This window comes from Lathamus discolor, chromosome 1 (genome assembly GCF_037157495.1).
Source record: "Lathamus discolor isolate bLatDis1 chromosome 1, bLatDis1.hap1, whole genome shotgun sequence".
NCBI lineage: Eukaryota > Metazoa > Chordata > Aves > Psittaciformes > Psittacidae > Lathamus > Lathamus discolor.
The window spans coordinates 121569012-121584430 of record NC_088884.1 but is presented as its reverse complement, the minus strand read 5'-3'; the positions used below and the strand labels follow the sequence as shown (position 1 = coordinate 121584430).

The window sequence follows — 15419 nt, the reverse complement described above, 5'->3', positions numbered from 1 at the left end:
TGCGCCTGCGCACTGGGCGACCAGCAAGGAGGCCCCCGTCCCGTCCCGCCCCGCTCACTGCCAGGACTACAGCTCCCACAGTGCCCGGCGCAAGACCCACCTCAGCTCCCTCACCGGGCAACGGCCCTACGATCCGATTCTCGTCTGATGCGTGAACGGGGGGCGCTCGGAGGAAGGGGGTGGTGGGCTCAGCTGCTGCTGGGGGCGCTCCGCAGGAAAGACTGCCGCTCCCGGCGGCTCCGCAGCGCTCCTCCCCGGCGCACGCCAAGGAGTCGGCGCTGGAGCTCGGGCGGGATGGGCTGAGCGGTGGGCGGTGCCCAGGAGCAGAGCGGGACATGGCCGAGGCGGGGCCTGGGGAGATGTGTGGCGGGAGTGAGGAGCTGCGGCCGCCGGAGCGGCTGGCGGGGGACGCCCGGGAGCTGCTGGAGGAGGTGGAGATGCAGATCAGCGACGTGAGTGCCGGAGCGGCGAGAGGGAGGGAGCGAGCGGCGGGGTCCCTTCATGTAGGGCGCGGGACGGGTGTGGGCGCGCGCCAACCTCTGTGCCGTTCCTCCAGGCCGCCTTCTCGCTGGCGAAAGCCCTGGAGGCGACGTCGGCCGTGTCGGCCCAGGTGGAGGAGCTCGCCACCAAGTGCTCGGAGAACGCCCGGTTCCTCAGAACATGGAGGGACCTGCTGAGGGAGGGGTACGAGTCCCTGAAGCCCAGCGGCTGACCCTGCCCCGCTGAGGCTCCCCGGGCTGCGACGCGCCCTCTCTTGAACGGCGCCTTTAAGGGAGTTCTCGTGGGTTTCCGCTTTCCCTCAGCGCTCCGTGAGCCCGGAGGTCTCAGAAATACTTGATGGCCCGTATGGGTACTGTGTGTAAGTCACCGAGTAGAATAATTTTGTTTAGGGAATCACTTTTGACTTCTGGACTCTTCCGTTGCCGTTCAAGCAATCTCACACATGAAATGCTTTAACCTCCCTTTTTTAATTCCTCTTGTTTATGTACTGGGTAAGAAGTTAACCTCGTTGCTGGTGGGGAAGTGGTGTCCTGCGAGGAGCTGTTGTCAGCCCTCCTTTTTAAGAGTTGTCACCAGCATAAACCCTGCCAACCCCAGAGAAACTCGCTGAAGTAACTTCACCCCCTGAAGAGAAAAAGCACACTTTTTGTTCGTGTTGAGGATGGGATAATGTGGCAAGCTGTGTCTCATTTACAAGCTTTAGATAAGCCCTATATCCCGAACCTTACTATTTTTAACAGTATTGCAGTATGTTTCTATAAAGCTACCGCTATTTTGCAAGATGTTTCATCGCTGTAAGCAATTTTACAATATCTTTTGTTGTAATAAAGTGCCTTATGGTGGACCGTGTATCTCTGCCTGACAGAAGTTTAACAGCATTGTTTGCTGATAGGATGGCTTATTTTGAACTGCAAGTAAAAGCTTCCATCAGTTGGAAAAGACCTGTAAAATGTATTGCCTGGGAAACATGTTAAAGCTTTTTCAGTATTTGGTCCTATTTTTTTTTATCTTTGCCTTAAGCAGTTACTAGTTAGTCTAGAGGTTACTGTTAACAGAACTTTCTGGTCTGCAAGATTGCTAATCTGTAATAAATACCTGTACTGAAACTCCTGTGCCTTTGCCAGAGCACTGTGAAAAGAGTAATGCTGAAATGCAATGGCAGGCTGCAGGAGAACATGGCTCTACCATGACTTACTAGTCAGCCTTATTTTTACTGGTAGAATGACTTTTTAAAAGACAAACTGTAGTTTTCTTAGCAAAGCAATAAAGATGTTCCTAAAAATCCAAAATGAATATTCTTATGTTACTTATACAAACAAATATGACATTGAATATATCCATAATCAAGTTGAGTGAAAAACAGAGGCAATGGTGGGGACAAATAATCCTTCCAGATCTCACCAGAAGCAGTTACAGGCATTGATAAGGCTTCATCCCTCAGAGTGTGCAAGTTTTGTTAAGCTGAGTTCTGATTGCCCCAGTGAAAGGCAATCCATGTGGCAGGATTTCACTTAGCTGTTTTTAACCCCACAACCCAAAATGTTGGAAAATAGATCATTTTGTTCAGCAGATAATCTTTTATTTCGATAAAACATACAGTAGTGGAAACAAGATGACTAACAATCTTCAAGTTCAAGATAATCCAAAGTTCTGTAAACAGTTAAAGTGTGAAGTGTCACACTTCTTTAAATTCTACTTCTTACACTGTTAAGAAGTCAAGTGCAAACACTGGAAGTATCTTTTAACTTAATTTTAAAACACTTCTAATAATCGATGCAAAAACACAGCATTCTTTTTATCTTTGTGGGCCTCTAGGCCATCGGACTGTTAGTATGGTACTGAAAATAGATGGGAAGTTGTAGCAATTCAGAATGGAAAGATTCTCTTCAGGAAGTATATGCAAAGGAACTGCCGCTAGAGGATTTTTTCAGATGGGATAACTTTTTTTTCACCCTTGTAACACTGGGAAGTAGAATAATGCTCCAAAATATGCTGAATAGCTCTGGTCCTTGAATCATTTTAACCGTAACGCATCATGTCAGATGCACAAGGTGACTGAAATGAGACTGAAATTAAGACTGATGGTCTTCTAAATGGCCATCTCCCATTATTCCATGCATTGAGATAGACATCTTAAGGCTGAAATTTGTTGAAGTCTGCAAGCTGTGGGAGGCTACTTACAGTAGCCCATGAAGAATCAGTGAGGAAGCATTGAGATGTTGGGATACGCAAGTCCAGTCTTTCAGGGAAGGATCCTCTCCTGAAGGGGGAAACCCAGCAGCTGCTGCTGGGGGACACTCAGTTGAGGAAATCCCTTTTATTTTTCCTTCCCACAGTTCTGGTTCTGCCTGAATTATAATGATCATTGCAATTTCAGGGATGTTTTTACATGAGTGAAATGGTTGATTAAATTGTTAAAAGTTTGTAAAATTTTAAAAGTATTAAAATTTTCACTTTATTTTCTTTGACAAAGAAACTGATGTAGTTATTAAATGTACATGTTTTTCATAGGGCTATTGCTCCCTAATCACTTGAATAGACCTAGTCAGAAACTTTGTGGAGAGAAAAAATTCTTAATGAGGAAATCAAATAACTTAAAAAGTTTAATGAAAATAATATTCCCCTCTCCAATTAGATAATTTTGAAACATTCTGCTTTCAGGGTAAGATGTTTTAAATGACAGTTCAGGGTTTGGTTTTTTTTTTTTTTCATGCTCCTGGCTTCTGAGATGAAAAAATCCCAATGTAACTTCTCCTTGTGGTCTAAGATGAGTTGTCAAAGTATCAGGTACCATTGTGAGATGGTGAAATTATTGTTGTATTAGTTCTACCTGCAGATACATTGCTCCTTCTCCCTGCGTTAGTTCACATGGGCCCAGGTGCCATACCTCCCTCTTTTTAACTCTTTGCTGTAAAGCCGTAAGCCCACAGATGTGAAGCTAACAGTGCAGATGTCACTGTAAAAATTCAAAATGTATTTACTTGTATTAATTAATTCTTGTTGACTGCGAGGTCACCGAAGCATCAGATGAGTCTGTACAAAGCATGGGTTTCATTACCTTTGGAGTCATTTCATGCATTGGCCACATTTCTACCCAAATGAATGATGGACCATATGTTTTCTGACCGGTTTTACCTTTTTTAGATCTTCGTTGTCTGTAATTATACCAAACCTGATGAATCATTTCTTTGAAAGGTCGTGTAGTCAAAGTGTAGAGAAGAGGATTCAGAGCACTATTTATTGGCAGTATAAAAATTACCACCCAAGAAGTTATGGTACCTGAGGGAGGGAAAAAGAAAGGAAGCTGTAATATGCATTCCAGTGTTTCTACTGTTAATTCATGCAAGCACTTAATGCTTATGTACACGGCTGCCTGGTGAGAGGGATGGCTTTGCGCTTCTAGGCTGGGTTCATGTCACAACAGGTTCTCTTCTCACTGTTACGCTTGCACTGCCCTCTTACCTCCGTGTTTCCAGGACTCTCTGCAAAACCTGACATTATTTACTCCCCCAGTGGCTCCATTTATCCTCACTTTTCTGTACCATAGCTTCCTATTTGCCCTGGCACACTTTTTGCTCTTGCCAAACCCATTTCTTGCCCTAAAACTTTTTGTCTCTTCTTTGTTCCCTGTCTCTTCCTGTGATCTCTGTTCCCCATCCTCTTCCCATGTCTAGTGATGTGAAGTCCTAATGATGTCCCTCATGTCCCGTCCTGCAAAGCAGTATCCTCCAGTCGCTGTATCCCCTCAGAGGCTAATTTTCTCCTCTGCAGCAGGGCTTCTCCTGTCTTCCGCCCACAAAGGGCACTGTACACATCCTCCTTATTTCCTTCTTGCCCTTTCAGTAAGAATTTCTGTGTTGCCACCATCTTCCTTTCTGAAGGTTTCCTGTTCTCCTGCCTATATCAGAGTCTGCGTGCGTTTCTACAGCATCCTTTTCTCATCCTTACTGTTTGAGAGCTACGTTACCTGAGGGGCAGGCAGAGAAGGGACAGGATTAAAGTGCTGAAAGATGTTAGTGGGTGCCCTCTATTGAATTGTTTGGTTTATGAAACAATTCTAGAACTCCGCAAGCTTAATTAACTCCCTCCCTGCCTCCCAACTTTACAACTTTGTTGCAATATCAATACATTTCCATTGATGCCTATCACATTGGATACAGTTTTGAAAACAAGAAGATGCTTAATTCAAAAGCTGTCACAGTGTATCCACAAAGAAAAAGAATGCTATCAAATGGGCTTTAAAACTTCTGTTAACTTAAGCAACTATCTGTGATGTCTTTAATTTTATGAAACGAGTAATTACTGTCTAATCTGGTTTATCTAACACAGGACATTAACTTGTTAAACCCAAGATCACCCTTTGCTGAACCTTGAAGGTTTCTTCAAGGTTTCTTGACTCAGAATACATCTGCTTCTACTTTTCACAATATTTTCTTTAAAATTTCATAGGTGGTTTGATGACTTCATGAAGATTTGAAATAATAGAAAATATTTGACATAATCAATATAACTTTCAGACATTCGAAATGTCAGTCAAAACTTTGAAAAGGTGACCGACTCCCAACACTCTTGGTCAGCACAGAAGACAAAATCATAGAATGGTAGAATTGTTAGGGTGAGCAAGGACCTTAAGATCACCTAGTTCCAACCCCCCTGCATGGGCAGGGATATCACACACTAAACCATCCTCTGAGACAAAATGCTTTCTCACCAATGTAGTATTGTGACACATATCTGTACACTGAATCTGGATCTGCTCTTGCTGCTGGTAATGTTCATGTTAACATATTCTAACAGGTTTTACAAGTCCTACGAAATGGGGCTGTTTTTTTTCTGGCATGTACTAGTATTGTGAAGAGAATAAAACAAATAAGGTGCAATTTTTAATCTTTTAGGTTATGTTATTTTTACATGGGAATATATTCATAGCATGAAGAAGCTAAGAGAGATTTATGCAACAGTGTTGAGCTATAAGTACCAAATTGTAGAAGAAAGTTATTTCAGGATAACAATTCTATTGTTAATTCTAGATAGGAAACACTGCATTGTCCTGAGCCTTATTTAGGCAACAGAACAGGCAAAAGCCATAAAAGGAGGAAAGCCAATGTAATTCAGCCTTAGCTTTCAAATATATTTTATAGATATTCTATGGAGGCAAACACGAATGATTTGAATTTTGGGGGAGGCAGGTTTCTGACTCAAAGGTGACATACATATATAATATATATCAATATATATTATATAGATATAAATATAGCAATATAATTCAGTAGTAAAACTATATAGTTCATTATATTCTGTGTACAGGTATATAGATATATAATATAGTTCATTATAGTAATATAGTTCAATATACTATATTCTTCTGAATTAAAAACAACACTCTTCATACAGTTAAAACAGCCTCACAAAAGAGAGGACTTACCTGGTATTTCTACCCGAAGTAAAGAAAGGAGTTTCAAAACAAAAATGGGTATCCAACATAGTGCATCAGTAAATACAATGAAGAAAAAGCGTTTAGCAAGGATCATCTCTTTTTTAACATGATTCTTAATTTCAGTAGCTGTAATAGCTGTTTGGTGAACACTGTAGAACATAGTCCCGTAGGAAAACACAATGATGATGAAAGCTGCCAAGTTTACACCTGTTTAAGAAGTTAAAATTGATTATAATTTAACAGCATAATGGCAATTCCACATCACCTATTTACAGGGTGAGTAGTAAAGAAGAATGTTTCATATGAACTGCTAGCCCCATCAAATAAGTGGACAGAGTCTGTTTTCACCAGAGCGTGGGATTTTTGCCTTTATTCAGGCATTGATATCACTCATTGACACCTGACAAATAGCTGCCATCTGATCCAAACTACACAGTTCTCCTCTGGTCTCTGCTTTCCTGACAAAGTCTATTCATTCAGGAACTTAATAGTCATTAATTTCTTTCTACATTTTCAATCCTTCATGACTTTTAAGATAAATAAGTATCTAAATATAGTAAAATATTCAGACTGGAAAAAGTATTTAAGTGCTTAGTGGAACATCTAAATACCAGATGTGAACATCACAGCAGAGCCAGCTTATTTGTCTTAAAATTAAGTTGAATTACAGTTCAAATCATATATAAAGAAAGAATGCAACTTACCTAAGAAAATGACAACAGAATAAATCTGACTTCCTGCACTTTCTGCTTGTTCTGAGTGAAGAGGAAAACAGACACCATTGGTGCCATAGTAGTTCCTGAAAAATTCCTTATTGCTTAGTGGGATAAAAGCAACAGCAAACCCAATTATCCAGATAAGAATCAAAATGGAAATTGTCCTGCATTTTCTGGGCTTCAGACACCTAAAGGGATAAACTATGCAGATGCATTTTTCCAAAGTCAGGTAAGTCAACAGTAAGACTGACACCTCTGTAGACAGAATAGCCAGCGATCCAAGCAATTGGCAATGAATACTGTCCATCCACAACTGAGCATGCTTGTTGTATTCTCCACGATATTTAAGATCAAAAGCTCCAATCACAAATAAATATATTCCCATCAGACAGTCAGCACCTGTGGGCACAGTGCTTAACATCATTATTTACACATCTGAATTTCCCATTCTCTGTGTATATGTATATTGGAAAACAGACATAAACACATATATGTGAGTACATATTTATAAGTAAGTAAGTCAGCTACTATATAGAGATTAAATAAATCACTGTTATACCTGGAATGCTATTGTGAAGTACAATTAAAGCAATATAATTCAGCTCTATCTCCCCACCCTTTTTTTTTTTTTTTAATTTTCATTTGGACTGACAGTCTATGTTTCATACTTGTTTCCAACCTTATTTTTTGAAGTTCAGATAAAATTGGTTTTCAAGCAGAAAAAGGTATGGCTTCATTTATAGAAATATTATTGCAACTTTTTTTAGTTAGGTCTTATTCCTTTTGATACTGACATTTGGCTTTAGGTAATTTGCTTTGAGTAGGGCAGCTCTGCTGGATTCAAAGTTTAGTTTTGGTTTGTCCACCTTATGCTAGTTCAAAATTGATGCACGTAGTTTTCTAAGTCTAGTAAGGGAAGAGGAGCTGCCAACACAGAGCTGAAGGCTTCTCATGTTTTGGCTAGTTTTGCCTACTATTCAGATTGTTCCCATAGAAACAACAAAGTTTCAAAATCACTGACACTGACATGCTGTATTTAAAAACTTTGCAATCTTTTTATACACTGTTGACAATTACCTTTCAAAATGCAATTAAGCGTATTTGTAAAATGGAATCATAGAATCAATTAGGTTGGAAAAGACCTTTAAGATCATCAAGTCCAAGTGTTTGTTAATACTTACAGACTCTCCTGTATTGAGACAGGGTTTTCAAGATTGTAGTGACTATGCTGCCAAAGTTAATCCATAAGCTTGCCTTGCTTTTCGGACTAAAATACTCCTGCCCCATTCTTAATACTGGGGATTGATTTTCTATATTTGCATAAATAACCTTCTACCATGCAAAAAATAGTGTATCTGGAGCACAAGATTTCATGTGCGAATTGCTATTTATTAAAAAAAGCATAGTAAAATTTTGGCTTATAGGCCTTAGGAAAATTTGCAATTCTATTTCTTCTTGCTGAAGAAAGTGGGAGTTTGACGCAATACCCACAACATTAAAAATCAAACATGAAACCTTTGGAATTTATCAGCTGCCAAATGCAGCGTTTAACTAGACCTCCTGGTGCATAAGGTACAGCATTTTGTATTGTAATTCGCACAGTATGAAAGTCCAGTTAATCCAGTGCCGGAGGTATGTCACTATATTACAGTAACAAGTGTCATACATGCTATGAGTGGACTAAAGCAATATTCTTTTATGCATGGAGTACTCACAGCAGAGAGACATTATTGAGATGGCATGGAGTTTATTCTCTGATCTGATATAAGGCCTCATGCAGATAACAAAAATATTTCCAAAGCAGGTGATAGCAGACACAACCCAGACGAACACTCTCTGTATGATGCTGGCTAAAAGATTTTCAAGGGATGAAATCCCATCAGTATTGGGCTTACAGCTGCGCACATGAGGTGCATATCCACAGTACTGGAATTTCTTAAAATATCTGGTTGTGAGAAAGAAAAACAGACAAGAAATGGTTCTAGTTTGGTTACCAGAATATAAAAACTCTAGTAACTACTCAGAAAACATATTCTGAAAGAATAAAAATTTATTTAAAACTTTTCAAATTTGACAACTGCTCATGAGCTGCTTTTCAGACACTTTTGTTTTCAGTTGTCCAGTATCCTGTAAACTGTAAAATTCAGACCAAAGAAAGCAAACTGGAATGATCTACTCACATGTGGGAAAGGTTTCTCAGGGGTCTGAACATTCTTCTCTGGATGTTTGCAATTTCAATGCCTTCCAAGCCGCTGTAAGCAATAGATTCTCGGTAAAAGGCCATAGAAACTCAGTAGTAAAAGAACAAACTGTATGAACATTTAATTGTGCTTCTGTAGTTACAGGAAACTGGAGAGGAACTTGAATTGCCTCTAATCTGTCATCCCTTTGAAACTCAAAGAGGAGGTCTGCATAAAAGCTCAAATGGAATAAAATAAATTGCAGTTAATTCTAATAAACTTGCTGTTCTTCCTAAAGTCATTAAGAAAGCTGCTCTCAGCAGTGCAATCTCCAGTTATTATGTTGCCCTTCCGAAGTATTGTTCTTCTGATGTTCTTTCATCATCTCTGGGAAGCTAACAACATCTTCCAATAGTAATATTTTGCATGCCTCTTCTGTCTTTTGTCCCAGGGGGTGCTCTACTAGACAAACAAACCACTGCAGGGTTCAGCCTTCATTGTGTCAAGAGCAGCAGGAAGCTGGGACATGGAACAGTGAATGCAAGGAAAAATGCTGGCTTTCTTGTGATGCATAAATGTGATTTCTTATTTTATTATTATTATTTTTTAATATATTGAAAATAGCACCATTATTTCCCCTGCAGTGCTAGACCAGTAACTGTGCAAATTCTTCTTTTAGAACTTCAGTTTCTGTATTCTTCCAGTCATAGAATCATATGATAGTTAGGTTTGTAAAGGACCTTAAGATCATCCAATTCCAACCCCCCCGGCCATGGGCAGGGATGCCTCACTCTAGACCATGTTGCTCAAGTCTCTGTCCAACCTGGCCTTGTCCAACCAGTCCATCCCATCCATTGGCTGAATCTGCAACTGGTCAGAGGTCTTTGGTTCTCCTTGTGGGAAGGAGCCTTATTTGAATTCACTGTTCAATGCTTTGAATGCAATATTCATGTGAGTTCTGAGCACATTTAGGCAAAAGTGGAGAAAAGTACCAGTCTTACTGGTTAGTTGCTGTGGGCTGGTAGGCAGTTTCGTTAGGAGATAAGAAAAAATCCCCAATATGAGAGTGTGTTGGTTTTATTTAAACACTACAACGAATCTTAAGGTGTGCTTTCTCCAGATATTCTTACTATTTCAAACTAGCAAAGAGGCAACTGGTGTTCTACAAACTGCTGAAATATATAATTTCCTATAGATCTATCTCAAAATTTAAATACTTTCTTAAAAATACGAAAAGTTGAGGTCATTGTGTTGTACAAGTTCTTTGGTGTTAAATAATGGATAAAGTAAATGCTGTAGCCTGGCTGTCAGGAAGGTAATTAATTATTCTTTTTCTTCTTTTTCTGTGCTCAGCTGCTTATTCTTGTGAAACTTGTACAGATTCAGTATTTTCAGGTCATTAGCTATTTACCAAATTTAGCTGAATTTGGCCACTGGATTCAAAATCACTATGAAGAAGCTTGACTGATCTACAAAGGCATGCTCACTGCTGGCTACAGCTTAGGGGTCAGATCATAATCTCCTATTAAGCTTGCATCCAAGGAAAACATCTCTTTTTGGACCTCCACAAGCATTTCTAGTAGGGCCTGTTGGGATAGGACACTGGGTAATGGTTTTAAACTAAAAGAGGGGAGATACAGGCTGGATATAAGGATTTATTTATTTTTGCTTTAATGAGGGTGGTGAAACACAGGCAGAGATTGCTCAGAAAGGTGGTAGAGGCCCCATCCCTGGAAACATTCAAGGTCAGGATCCAAAGGGCAATGAGCAAACTCATCTAATTGAAGATATCCCTGCTCACTTCAGGGGCTTTGGACTAGATGACTTTTAAGTGTCCCTTTGAACCCAAACTATTCCATGATTCTATGATCTGCAAGAACCAATGCTTTGGTCTACCAAGCTGGTTTTTGCAGACGTGCAGTGGCCTGTGAAGATGTACTTAAATCTACCACAGGCTAATTTCAGATTTGCAAGATTGTCACTGCACTATCACACAGTTTTAAGAAGAGCCCTGCTGGCAGAATTCCAGTTAGAGCTGCCGTGTTAGTGTACCCACAAAAACTTCCCCTAAACTCTTTTAAAAGATTTGTTAAAGTTTCCCTCTGACAGGGCAGCTGAATCATACTTGGTTTATATTGTTCTTTTCATGGTGTTAGCAGTAGAGTCTGTAAGAATGGAAGTGTGTCCTCAAACTCGTACTTCTACTGAATTTCTTTATAATTCCCGTCAATCCTAATGTTACCTGCCATGGTGTTTATAGCCCCAATATGACCCTTAAGCCCTGTCAACAAATCATGCAAGGTCAAAAAATGATTGCATTACTCTTGTTCTGTAATAGCAGAAAAGATAATGTCCCTCTCTAATGTATTATCTCTTTTTGTTGGAGAAATTTCAATTATGAAACTGGTATTTTCAGGAAGGAGAATTTGAGTATTGCCAGTAATTATTTCTTTAGGCTCAAATTGCTAGGTATCATCAACATAACTATAAACTATTTCAAGGGCAATACCTTCTAAAACTTATACTGGATCATATCCTTCTGAAGGAAATGTGCATAACCACAAAGAAAATACAGCCAAAATATAAAAACTTGATACTTACAGGGATTTGAGTTTAATTAGAAAATCAAACTGGTCTATTTGTATTTTCTTGATGGGGTTGTAAGAAAGGTTCCTGTAAACACAACATAGACATAAGTAACTTTGTATGTCTTCCTTACAGCTTGTTCTAAAAATAAAGTCAACTACGTAACCCACTTGATTTTCCAGTCCTGAAGGAAGGACTTGTACAATTGGCAGTTACAGCTGCAAATGTTAGCATTCATTTAGTGCTATTGAGCATGCTGAGCCAGTGGAAAGACTAGTCAGATGCTTCACAAACATGCTATTGCCACATGTACACACACACATGCAAAACCGCCTCCCCCAACCTGATGCTTAAAGTTTTTGACTATAGCAATATGTAGTTATTAAACTTCCTGGCCTTGTCTTTCAAGTAAAGGAACCTAGCTGAACTGCATGTAGTTAGAAATAAATTACAATTGATTCTGCTAGTTGCTAAAATCTGGGTCTTTTTTCATAATCATTCATGGGAGTTCAAGAGACAGAGGCAGTGGGACGTAAAAAATAGACATTAACATTAGATGCTGTCACTCTGTGCAAGAGTTTCTAGGTACATCCCCTTTTTCTTCTCCCTGTAACTGTTCTTTATATTTTCATTTTGATATTGTAACTAAAATGAGTAAACTCAGTAAATGCAGCTTTACACACGATTGCTGTAGCGTATTGTGATAGGTCCCAACAACGCTGACAAAGCACAAAAAGAAGTTATTCCACACACTACCTCCTCTCTTCTGGACAATTTTGTGACTAGTGCGTCTTTCAGATTATGTGAGAAAGACTGGGACTTTCCAGCAGTATTTGCCTGTATATTGGAAAAACAGAGGCTGACTTTCCCATTTTATAAAAACCTTATGCTTTTTGGAACTCTTTCACAGGAAGAAAACAGTTGCAAACTAGACACCTGTATGATGCTCTTACACGTTTATAATCTATTTTTAGAGCTAAATCCTGATATCACATTAAACATTCCCATAAAATTACTAATTTCTCATGACTACCATGGCCGACTTTATAAATACTAAAAAGATCTAGGAAAAGGTACAATTTGAACTTATCGTCTGGGACATGAAAATACACATCCTTTACAAAACTATTCAGGGAAAAATGTTACATAGGATTACTTTTGGGATTAGTATTTTTAAGGCAAGGCTTAAATGAGGCATACAAACAAAGCGCTCTTCTCTTTCCCAAAATTCATGACTGAAAGTATCATATCAAATGAGTAATATGCAGTTCAATGTAATAAAAATAATCAAGAAACCTTACAGTTGTGAAAGCTCCTTTAGATCCTTAAATATATATGGAGGAAGTGTTTCAATCTTGTTGCTAGCCAAATCTCTGCAGAAACAGCCACAGTTAGGATACAGTAAGTTCTTATCAGGCTCAGTAATTTTACTCAACAGTTTTGCAATTTGAAGACACAAGTTTTATTCTATTTGCCAAATAGGATATTATTTATAGGTTATCACAAACTTGAATTATAAATGAATGCTGTTATAACAAGGTGGGAAACTACATCCACCAGATCTCTTTTTATCTGGTTCAGATATGCCATTATATCCATAATTTATTAGTATTTCATTTACATCAAAAAGAAAGAAAATACCCTTGACTTGGATTGTAGGAACTTCGAAATAAATTAAACATACTTTTTCATGATGCGAATTCTTTTACATGGGCTAACCAGCACATCTTTCTTTTAGTTCTCTACTTTGTTCCCTATTTTCACCAAACATACATCCAAATAACTGTGGACAGAGGAGAAAAGGCCTCAGTTTGCCTGAAACTGGCAAACTGGTCTAAAATAAGGAAAGCACACACATCCCGCTAGATTGTGGTAATATAAAATTATTCTGTTCAGAGAAAATAACAATCATGTGAGCAAAACTCCTGATGCTATTGATAGGGAGTATGCATTTTATTAACTATTTCTTCCTGTTAAATATATAGAAAGAAAACCTGAGGATGGGTGCTATTTCCAGGGCATGGTATATGAGACAGAATTTATGGTAAGTGATATTTGCAACATAAATTACAAAACTTTGTGACTTGGACAAGTGAAAGAAGTCTACTCACAATTCATCCAACATCTGGAGAAAAGAAAAGCTGTTTTCACTTAAAGAACTGATTTTATTTTCTCTCAACACCCTGAAATAATAAAACAAACTTATGTTGCTACTTCTGTACATCAGTTTGGTTTTGGAGAAAACTTTTTATAGACTTGAAAAATTCCCTCTTCTCTGCATCTTCAAAAATTTGCCCAATTCGGTTAACAAGCTAATCAGATCTAGAAGCCTACCATCTTACCATTTGGTAAATAACATTTGGTGCTTATATACACAGGTGTTTGTGCAGATATATGCGCGCACACACACATATACCCATATGAAGCTGGTATAAATTGACTGACAGCAGGAGGAACATTAAGAGGGACGGAAGGTTAAGTAACCTAACCACATCACAGACAGAAGCCAATGGCTGTGCAACTTTTCCTTCACCCTTATTTCATCTGCCACTGAGCTTGCTTCTTAAATGAACAGCATGTATTGTAAAAGCAAAGGGAAAGCCAAGACTATGGGCACTGCATGAGTTAAAAATTGAAAGTGACAGCTACTGTGGAGCCTACTGATTTCTCAAAAATTGGAAGGGGTTTTCAGAACAAGCTTTGGGGAGTATTCTGAAAGCGATGAGCTAGCCAACACACCAGCCAAACTTTTAAAAATGAAGAAACAAACTATGCATTTTGTATGCTTCCTGCTTTTTATTATGAGATTTTTGCCTCCTTTTCCAAACAAAAAGTTTGAATGAAAATTTCTAAATCTTAATATCAGTCAAAATTCCTTCAGTGTACTTTAGTTGCATATAGCAGTGCTGACCTTTGCTATAAATGCAAAGAGTGGTTGTTCTATATGGCACTAATTTAAAACCAAGCATTTTCATTTAATGTCCTTGAGGCCTAAATAGCCATGATACTCAGGAAACTTTTATAGTAGCTGTAATGAATCACTTGACTGTTCAGCACAAGCATATCTCACTCCGGCTAGCTAACATATCCTATTACTTACAGTACAGTTAGAGTGTTGCAGGAGATGAAAGTGACATTTCTTACATGATGGATGTGGTTGCCTTCAAGGTCTCTGGGATATAAAAACAAAACATCAGTCACTGAAAAAAAGATCATGCAGTTATTCTAAGGTAATTGAAGAAAAACACTACCAGAACTTCATGACTGCACAGAAGAGGGTGGGAATATTTCTGCACACTTAATTGATGACTTCAGGTCATCAACCCTGCGGTGACCCAGCACGCATGCTGTAAGATCGAGTGCCCCATTAGAAAATGTGGCATGGAAGTGCCATACAAAGACAAGAAAGTAATATTTTGCTAGTGAATAGGGTAGACTTACAGCCAGTTTAGTCTCGGCATATATCGGCACAGAGGTTTATCAGGCAAATGAGCAACAGAATTATTCATCATCTCTCTGAAAAAAAAATAAAATAAATAGTATAGCTGGCTATATTTGCCAAAAATTACATTATAGAAAATATTCAGGTCTCTTATGTATGTACTTTTGCATTCTGCGGAGTAGTATTTTATCCTTGACTTATTAATTGCCAGGTAAAGATCTTCACTTCAGAGCCATTTAAATAAAACATGGCAAGTCAATACAAATCTTTTGACTACTCAGTCAGCAACTCCTGTGGGTGACAGAGGAAGGGGAATATGGAAGGAGGTTTCCTTCTTGGGCACAGGGGAAGATGGTCTCTTGTCTTTGGGCCTGGACCAGGCAGCAGTGGGTTGTGGACAGGGCTGTGGGACCCCTGCCTTCTGCACTGGAAGACAACCAACACCCATGGCTGCAGCTGCCACCTCCTTGCCCTCTCAGTGATATTATCTTTTTACCATCTTTCCCACCCTTCTCCCTATACTTTTCCAGACACTGCATGTCCACTGCTGCCAACAT

The 15419-nt window shown here is 39.0% G+C and overlaps 2 protein-coding genes across 3 annotated transcripts in view; one reads left to right on the top strand and one right to left on the bottom strand.

Moving 5' to 3' along the window:
- The first annotated feature begins 189 nt into the window (after positions 1-189).
- C1H4orf46 (chromosome 1 C4orf46 homolog) lies at positions 190-1887 on the top strand. The gene is made up of 2 exons (XM_065693745.1): positions 190-452; positions 557-1887. Exons 1-2 carry the CDS (start codon positions 336-338, stop codon positions 710-712), a joined length of 273 nt encoding a protein of 90 aa, XP_065549817.1. The 5' UTR covers positions 190-335; the 3' UTR covers positions 713-1887.
- Positions 1888-2058: 171 nt separating this feature from the next.
- Positions 2059-15419, bottom strand: part of RXFP1 (relaxin family peptide receptor 1) — a 47779-nt gene continuing 34418 nt past the window's right edge. For both annotated transcript variants that reach the window (XM_065693669.1, XM_065693679.1), the window contains 10 exons: positions 14862-14936; positions 14521-14592; positions 13532-13603; positions 12722-12793; positions 11436-11507; positions 8835-8906; positions 8370-8599; positions 6643-7053; positions 5927-6145; positions 2059-3780 (listed from right to left, as the gene is read on the bottom strand). In XM_065693669.1, the coding sequence (XP_065549741.1) occupies positions 3488-3780; positions 5927-6145; positions 6643-7053; positions 8370-8599; positions 8835-8906; positions 11436-11507; positions 12722-12793; positions 13532-13603; positions 14521-14592; positions 14862-14936 (1588 nt within the window). In that variant the 3' untranslated portion in view covers positions 2059-3487. The remainder of the gene's footprint in view (positions 3781-5926; positions 6146-6642; positions 7054-8369; positions 8600-8834; positions 8907-11435; positions 11508-12721; positions 12794-13531; positions 13604-14520; positions 14593-14861; positions 14937-15419) is intronic.